Source organism: Carassius auratus, chromosome 30 (assembly GCF_003368295.1).
Source record: "Carassius auratus strain Wakin chromosome 30, ASM336829v1, whole genome shotgun sequence".
Lineage (NCBI taxonomy): Eukaryota > Metazoa > Chordata > Actinopteri > Cypriniformes > Cyprinidae > Carassius > Carassius auratus.
The window spans coordinates 248,348-256,598 of NC_039272.1; the positions used below are offsets into that span (position 1 = coordinate 248,348).

An 8,251-nucleotide genomic window follows, 5' to 3' on the forward strand; every position below is an offset into this window, starting at 1 on the left:
TCTTTTTCAGCTGTTTACTCTCTCTTAAGACCTAAATCACTGTAGTTATGAGGATACTTGCAAAGACGGGGATTATCACACATATAAGTGTGTTTATGTAATCATTCAAAGCCAATAAAGCGGCAAAAAATGCACACTCCTCTCACACACAAAGACAGCGCATGCATATAGCTCTGTTGTTTGTGTTCTAAAACCGCAGTGCTTAAAAGCTCTTGTCCATGCTATAGATGTAGTCCCTGGTGTTAGGAACGAGATCCTAGTGTTGTTAGGGTTGCTCGTTCTCCATCTGGTTCTGTCTCCACTTCATGCCCCGTGATGGAGTGTAAAGTAACCCAAATGATGAATAAGTATTACTGTAAACAATGTATTTTTTGACACCACAAAATAATTGATAGAGCAAAAAATGAAATAATAGACTTTTTATTTCGTCTATCCAATATATCGTCAAATCTACAGCCCTAGTAGACAATGATGATTCACGTCATCCATCACTTCAAGGAGCTTCAAAGAGAAGCGGCACCAAACCGAGCATTGGATTTAGATCCGTCCTGAGTTTAGCTTTGACTCAAACACACCTGATCCAGTTCCTTCAGCTACAGGGCTGTGTTCTCCAGGAGCTTGATCATCATAAAACACATGATCACAAAAATTCAAACTTCCTATTCTATTGCAGTATTAGACATAAATCAACAGCACTGTGTTTTAATGGTTAACATAAATATTCATCAGTTCCAGTAATCAAATCTTCAACTTTAATCAAATATCTGACATTGTGTTTCATTATTTAGGAGTTTTTGGCTGAATCTGGTCAGAGTCGTTTGGATGTTGTTTTGCCTAAACTACAGGATGTCACACGCTGCCTCCGCGATTTGCTCTCATTCTCTGGGGAGGTTGGTATAAAATCTCCTTTCACTCTGATATAATATTGTTGTTGCTGAGCTGATTGAAAATGTGCCTTTCTCCAGACCCTCCCATCCACCGGCTCCTCAAACACTCCTCCTGCTCCTCCTGCTCCTGCGCCTCCTCAGGCCATCCACATACTGAAGGAGCAGAACCGGCTCCTCACACAGGTCTCACACACACACACACACACACACACACCATAAATATCAGATATGACCGATGGTTTTCAGTCTGTAATAAACATAATTTCTCAAGAGCAATTTTTGAAGTGGACAAACAATAATAATAATAATAGTGCAGTAGAGAGACCGAGCCACATTAAACAACTTCGAGCTGTTTCCTGAGGAATTAGGCTACATCATCACTGTTGCTGTGGGTTGTGACCTCAATAATGTGATATTTAGCCCACGGAACGTGATTTTCATCAAGGGACCCCTCGAAAGTTTGGGCTAGTTTTGAGTAGCAATTGGACTGGTTTTGTGTGAAACCTGGCAACCCTTTCTGTCAAGCAGGTAACATTATTATTGCAAACACAGCAGACTTGTTGAAAAAAATAGACTGTCATCATTTCTATTAAAGAGAAAATAATCACTTAATCTAATGTTTAAGGGAATAAAATAGCCTTGAGAGCCTTACTTACTGGAGTTATACAAATATTGAAGTCTCTGTCACAGGACAACCCTCAGATGATCCCATGGACCCTTTGCAACAAAATACAACTTATATTCTGAAAAATATGCCAGTCATATTCTTTTAAATGGCTGTGTGATCCATTACTGCACATGAAGTGTTTTACTACTTTGTGGAAAAGTTGCTTCTGGGTCTCTTTTTATAAATTCAAGCTCATATGAAGACTAAGTGTGCCACTGTTTTTAACGTGTACAGCACGGCTATCAGCAGATCCTAACTTCACACACATTTAATGCCTCTTTCTCCATTGTATAAATAAGAGATCGAAACAATCTTCTGATTAACAGAAGCATAATGTTTTGTCATATTGTCTACAGCAGCTTGTTCTGTTCTATTTGACAAAGTGGTGTGACATACAGCCAAGTATGGTGACCCATACAATTCGTGCTCTGCATTTAACCCATCCAAAGTGTACACACACACGCCGTGAACACACACACACACACGCCGTGAACACACACCCGCAGCAGTTTTTGAGCATCATTACTCAAGTGTCCATTTAGCTTGTTAATATTTCAGTTCTTCTGTTGAATGTGGTCAGGTCTCTTGAGATGAAGTTGAATGCTGGAATATCCTAGTGTGAATTCTGACGTGGTGTTGTCATTGCAGGAGGTAACAGAGAAAAGTGAGCGCATCACTCAGCTGGAGCAGGAGAAATCGGCTCTGATCAAGCAGCTGTTTGAAGCTCGAGCTCGTAGCGCTCATGATAGCAGCGCTCTCGACTCCACCTTCATCTGACAGCATCAGACATCACCAATCACACTCCACACTCAATCATCTGAGACCGAGTGGACCACAGCCAATCTACGGCATCAGAACATGACTCACGAGGAGCGCTCATGATTTCACATGTACATGAGATGAGCAGAAGAATAAACTGGATCCCAGTGTGGAACAGAGAAACACGTCTGAACCGAGGCCTTCTCTTGTATAGTCGACATGAACAGAACCTTTATCTGAACAGTTGGTTAGTGAGGGCAGGTACTTATATAGACTTTTCCTTTTGGTTTGGTTTCATTTGGTTTATTTTAGCTGCGAAGCTTTAACAAGTGTGCCGTTTTCTCTGAAAGAGTAGTGTTTTTTAATTGCTCTCCATTACAGGTGACACGTAAGGTAAAAGTCTTCTTGAAGACGTGATGTAGCACAAGCAGTGATAGATCATCTCTATTGTGATTGAAAAACTAAATGCAAAATGATTAAATGTAAATGTAGTCCATCACTTGTTGATTGGATGGAGGTGGATCTGAATGTGAACTTACAGAAGTTTGTAAGAAAAGAATGAAGAAAATGATCAGAGAAATCTTGCATCTTCCACTAGAGAGAAACCTCAAGAGCATTTGATTCTGTTCCAGTCGGGTGCGCTCGTCTGGCTTTGAATCTTTGATTAAAAAAACTTCAATCTTCTCTCAGAAGAATAATAATAATATAATTTCATCTGTGACATGCTCTTAGAGACCACAGAAAATGGACTCTTACTCCAGTTTATTTAGAAGGACATTTTTAATCATGGAAATCATTTAAAAGCAGAAACATGAAGCTTGTTTTCATTGAAACGCTTGGATTCATTCTTTAGCAAAGCGACTGATATTTGAGCTCATAATGATTGACAGCTGCTCACAGATGCCCTCTATAGATATTATGTTGAAAATCACCTTAAATATTCCTGTAAAACTTGCTCTTTAATATTTGTCTCTCAGTTCTTTAGGTGCTGGAAGGGTTTCATATTCTTTTTTTTCTTTCTTTGGCTTTCTGAATTATATTTCACCTGACAGATAGAACAAGATTTCCAAGATAACATGAATCTGTGCTGGATATTTTGTGATTTTATGAAAGACAACCGTGACTCCATAGGAATGATTTCTGTTAATGTTTCCAGAGTATATTTACTATATTATACAGCCATATGTAAAGCACGTCATGGCATGAAGGCGCATTTCAGAAAGAACAGGAACCTGATGACACAAAGTGAGAAGGAAAGGATGTTTGTGGATGTGTTTTACACCGCAGATGACTGTGTTATTACATCATCATCAGATCACAGTGAATGTGGTGAAATATAGCTTTTGACAAAGGGGCACTAAAACACATGATTCATTTCAGTCTGTCCTCTTGTTGTTTTCTTTCCAGTTTTGAGTTGAAGCATTTAAACCGTGTGCTGTATGAGATTTGCTAATAACTTCACCTCTGGTGATCTGCACCGTGGCTCGTGTTTTCAGTTATCACATGGAATAAATAAGCTTTACAGGAGCTGAACGTGTGTCCATGTTCACAACATCATCAGATGAAAAATAGAGTGGAAAGAAGGCAGTGTTTTTCCTCCATCTGCAGGGAGCGATGCTGAGCGACGGTGCTTTGGAAAAATGATCCTTAAATGATCGTTAAGAGACTCTACAGGAGAACAATCAATGAAGCTGAAGAGCACTAATGTCATTAGAGGTTGTATATTTGCCGCAGCTGTGTGTTTTACATGTGAATCTCATCAAACTTGATTTAACTCTCAACACTCCTCTTCTTTTTGCATATGTGATCCACAACAAACTCTTCCATTATTAAAACAAGCCGTGTTTATTCTTGACATTCTGTTTTTGTGACATTTTCTTCAGAATCAATTAACACTTGGCCTATAAATGCTAAGTTGTTTCTTTCTCTTGTTGATTTGTAGATAAGTGTATTGCATACTTTATGGTTTTAAATTATGTTTTCTGAAATAATAATTGAACCGTTCCCGTCGACTTGGGACAAAAGCAAAGTTTTTAAAGACAATCTTTAACATGTTAATTGATACCTGAAACTTTTCAGTTCAGTGGTCTATTAGGTAGGTTTTTCAGTCTCTTCATGTGAATCCTGACGAACTGAATGATGCTCAGATCTAACACCACATCTGGACCCTACACAAATATTACTCGATTGTTACAATGAAAGCTAAAAAGAATGTTTAATAAATCACTTTAATATTCATATCCTACTGGTGAACAGATGCAAAAGATGTCTCGAAACATGCCTAAGACTTACGCAATATTGTTTATTTTCCACATTTGATTGTGGGACTGATAATCAACAATATAATAGTGTAGTAATGTGATTTTCTTTCTCCTCCTACAAACGCAGTCAGAAGAGTTCAGTGGTATGTTTACGAATTAATCACTTTCTGAATCACCAGTTTCTCTGTGTCTCTTTCTGATTTTTCTTTTTTATTAGTTAATGTAATATAGTGTTTTATCTCTCATATCTTATTTGGCATTACCCTTAACTTTACAATCAATAATCAAATAATCAAATAAGCCGAGCAGAGATTGTCACATATCTGAAGATTGTGATATGATCTGCAATGAATACTTCATATGAGGCTGTGTTTAATAGAATGATGTAAGTATTTTAAGAAGTCATTTTTTAAGTTCTTGTGTTTATTCAGCAGGTTTCATGTTGATGAAGAAAACTGAGAAGTTAAAGATGACAAAGGTGTGTCTGTTTGAGGTAAAGAGGTGTTGTCTTTTTCTTCCAGATGGATGAAGAGCTCCATGTCATCTTCACGTAACAAATGACACTTTGTTACACTGAATTTCAGAAGTATCCTAATGGACGGTTGCATCAGTTGTTTACCACCAAATTTCCGTCAGGAGCCAATGGCGAGTTGCATCATTGCCAATCGCTGTTAATGATGAAGACTTGCCACTACATGTTTTCTGAACGAATCCCACCATCCAGACTCGTTCTTCACGGAGCCAGTAAATATGTGTAGATGTTAGCATGTTATGTATTTTATAATCTCAATAAAATGCAAATGTTTCTTCTCCAAGAGAACCGTTCAGACCACATATTTCCATATTGGCCTTTAGTCTCCAGAACGCTTGGCTCTGATTGGCTCCTGGAGCTCTCTGCGGTGTTGAATCATGGGATTGAAAGTGTCGTCTGCATCTTCAGTTTAAAGCTTTAGAGCTGTGGGTGCCACCAAAAACTTGATACGAGCTCTTGCGGCTGAAGATCATCTTTGGGACCACAGGAACTCATGAAAGGTAAGAGATGCTGCTTATAATATCTGCTGACAGGACTGTCTGTGTTTAGCTTTAATGATGGAATAAATGACACAGCAGACAGCTGCTGATGAACTTGAATTAATGAAACTGTAGTGTTCTGTAGAGCTGCTTTACAGTTCATTTTAAAGTAATGATATTTAAAATGATTTAAAAGATTCCTGAAACTGAAAAATGTGTGACACTGATGCGGTTTATTTCTGTGGAGTTGCTTTGAGATGATCTGTAATGAAGTGCTATAAACCTGCCTCGACATCAGTGTCCTGCAGCACAGGAGCAGTCATCAGTAGCACAGTACACATTCTATGCTTTTATGACAAAAATCATTAGGATATTAAGTAAAGATCATGTTCCATGAAGATATTTTGTAAATTTCTGACTGTAAATGTAACAAAACTTAATTTTTTGTAAAAACTTTAAAGATGATTTTCTCAGTATTTAGAATTCAGATTCCAGACTTTCTAATATTGTCCTCCTAACAAACCAGACATCACTGGAAAGCTTTCAGATGATGTATAAATGTCAGTATTGTAAAATGTATGATTATGACTGGTTTAGTGGTCAAGGATCACACACACACACACACACACACACATATATATATACACTCAATGTATACAGTATGTAATTTATAGTCACATAAGATTGTGTTTTATACAATTTTTTCGGTATATATTATTACTGTTGTTGTTGTAAGTTTCTTACTGAATAAAAGATGTTTGTCTTTAAAATACTATTTCATATTTCAAACAAAGATATTTTTCTAAAATCAGTTTCCTGAAAAACACTGGTGATTTTCTGCATCATGCACTGCTGTAATGAATGAACCACAACAATTATGTTTTTCCTTGTCAAGACTTTAATGTTTGACTGAGGAATATACAGTACATTTTTTAAATGAGTGTAGAATGAATGTCCATGTAGATGAATTTGAGTTGTTAAGTCCCAGCCGTACAGAACAGACTTCGATCAATGGTAAATGGACTGCATTTATATAGCGCTTTCAACAGACCCCATGGCCATCCAAAGCACTTTACACATTCACTCATTCATGACTGACTCAGGACTGCGGTGAAAGCTGGAGCAGGTTTCTGTTGTTCGATGTGATTCTGAATGAAGCACAAAGCAAGATTTGGGTTGCATTTGATACCTGTTTGTGTGTTTCAGCTGTTTGAGAGGAACGATGGCAATCCTGCAGCTCTTCAGACTCATCAACTCGTCTCTGCTCCTCAGTCAGCGTCCTCTGAACGTCTCGGTCGAGCAGACGGTGTACAGCAGCTGTGCAGAGATGCCCATCGTGCTCATCTTCTACCTGGTGCTGCAGTTCATCAACATGTTCCTGGGCATCCCGGCCAACATCATGGTTCTGTGGCTCATTCATAAGAACAAGGGCGACTCGTCCACCTCAGACATCTTCATCGTCCACCTGGCCGTGCTGGATGCATTCTTCTGCCTCATTCCTCCGCTGGAGCTGGCCAACATCGTCTACATGAGCACCAGCAGCACCTGGTATGTCCTACGCTTCTTCTACGGTGTTAAAGACTCGTCGCCGCTCTTCCTGTCCTGCATCTGTCTGGACAGATATATGGCCGTGCGGCATCCCATCACTTTCACTGAGCTCAAGGACAAGCGGCATCGCTCCGTCTGCGCCGCTGGCGTCTGGTTCCTCACTTTGGTCTACGCAGCAGCCAAGTGTGTGGGAAGTATCCCAAACTTTGACAAGGTGTTCACCGTCATGATCCTGGTGGTGTTTGCGTTCATGCTCTTCTGTAACGTCTCCATTCTCTGGGCTCTGAGACAGTCGGCTCCAGGTCGAGACGAGAGACACCCGGTCAAGAAGAAGGCCTTCAGGATGGTCCTCATCATCTTGGCAATCATTGTGTTTAACTACTTCCCACCGGTGGCTCTCTTTCCCTTCCAAGAGTATTTTTCTCCGGATGTCTTCCGCTGTTATATCCACTACATCGCCTTTGGCTTCATGGACATCAGCAGCAGCATCCAGCCGGTTCTGTATCTGTCACGGGAGAAACTGCCCAAAGCCCTACGCTACTGCTCCAAAAACACTGACCCAAGCGCTGATCTCATTTACACCGTCAGTCGGTGAGCGCCGGCTCTCAGAGGATTTCACTTGATTAGAGCTGAGCCACTGCACACAGTACTGTAGGTTTGTGCACGTCTACAAACAGTTTTAAAGCTGCTATTAAGAACTATCATTTGTCATTAGCCTGAGCTAGATTGTGTATTTTAATTTATCCATTTTGGTTTACTTTATGAATTTGTATGTTAATAGAACAGTGCTTTGGTCTGCATGCGTATTACAAATTAATAAATAAATGCTTTTCCTGCCAAACCATGTGTAATGTATCTATATTAGACTCATTCCGACCAGAATCTGCAGCTGTTTTATGCTTAAGCAGAAAAAGCTGACAATTGCATTTTTTGTGCATGTAAAATGTTGTTAATTACTATATTACATATTTATTTAGTGGATTTTCACTTAAATAAGGGCGTTTGTGTTCTGTGAATTCTGGATTATCTTTCAGTTTATTCAAGACAGCTGTCGCGTACATTGTATGAAACAAGTTGACTACAGAAAATCAAACTAGGGAGAGAACATTTGAACTTTT

At 39.2% G+C, this 8,251-nt stretch overlaps 2 protein-coding genes across 5 annotated transcripts in view; both read left to right on the plus strand.

Annotated features, from left to right (window-relative positions):
• Nucleotides 1–4,168, plus strand: part of sapcd2 (suppressor APC domain containing 2) — a 32,020-nt gene extending 27,852 nt beyond the window's left edge. For all 4 annotated transcript variants that reach the window (XM_026210553.1, XM_026210551.1, XM_026210552.1 and 1 more), the window contains 3 exons: nt 789–890; nt 966–1,070; nt 2,203–4,168. In XM_026210553.1, coding sequence (XP_026066338.1) covers nt 789–890; nt 966–1,070; nt 2,203–2,331 — 336 coding nt within the window. In that variant the 3' untranslated portion in view covers nt 2,332–4,168. The remainder of the gene's footprint in view (nt 1–788; nt 891–965; nt 1,071–2,202) is intronic.
• Nucleotides 4,169–4,844: 676 nt separating this feature from the next.
• LOC113048735 (uracil nucleotide/cysteinyl leukotriene receptor-like) lies at nt 4,845–7,981 on the plus strand. Its single transcript, XM_026210555.1, has 2 exons — nt 4,845–5,606; nt 6,792–7,981. The coding sequence occupies exon 2, from the start codon at nt 6,808–6,810 to the stop codon at nt 7,726–7,728; it is 921 nt and encodes a 306-aa protein (XP_026066340.1). The 5' UTR covers nt 4,845–5,606; nt 6,792–6,807; the 3' UTR covers nt 7,729–7,981.
• The last annotated feature ends 270 nt before the right edge of the window (nt 7,982–8,251 follow it).

Excerpts from the sequence above, each read along its gene's own strand:
- LOC113048735 (XM_026210555.1), top strand. The coding sequence starts at position 6,808 with ATGGCAATCCTGCAGCTCTTCAGACTCATCAACTCGTCTCTGCTCCTC.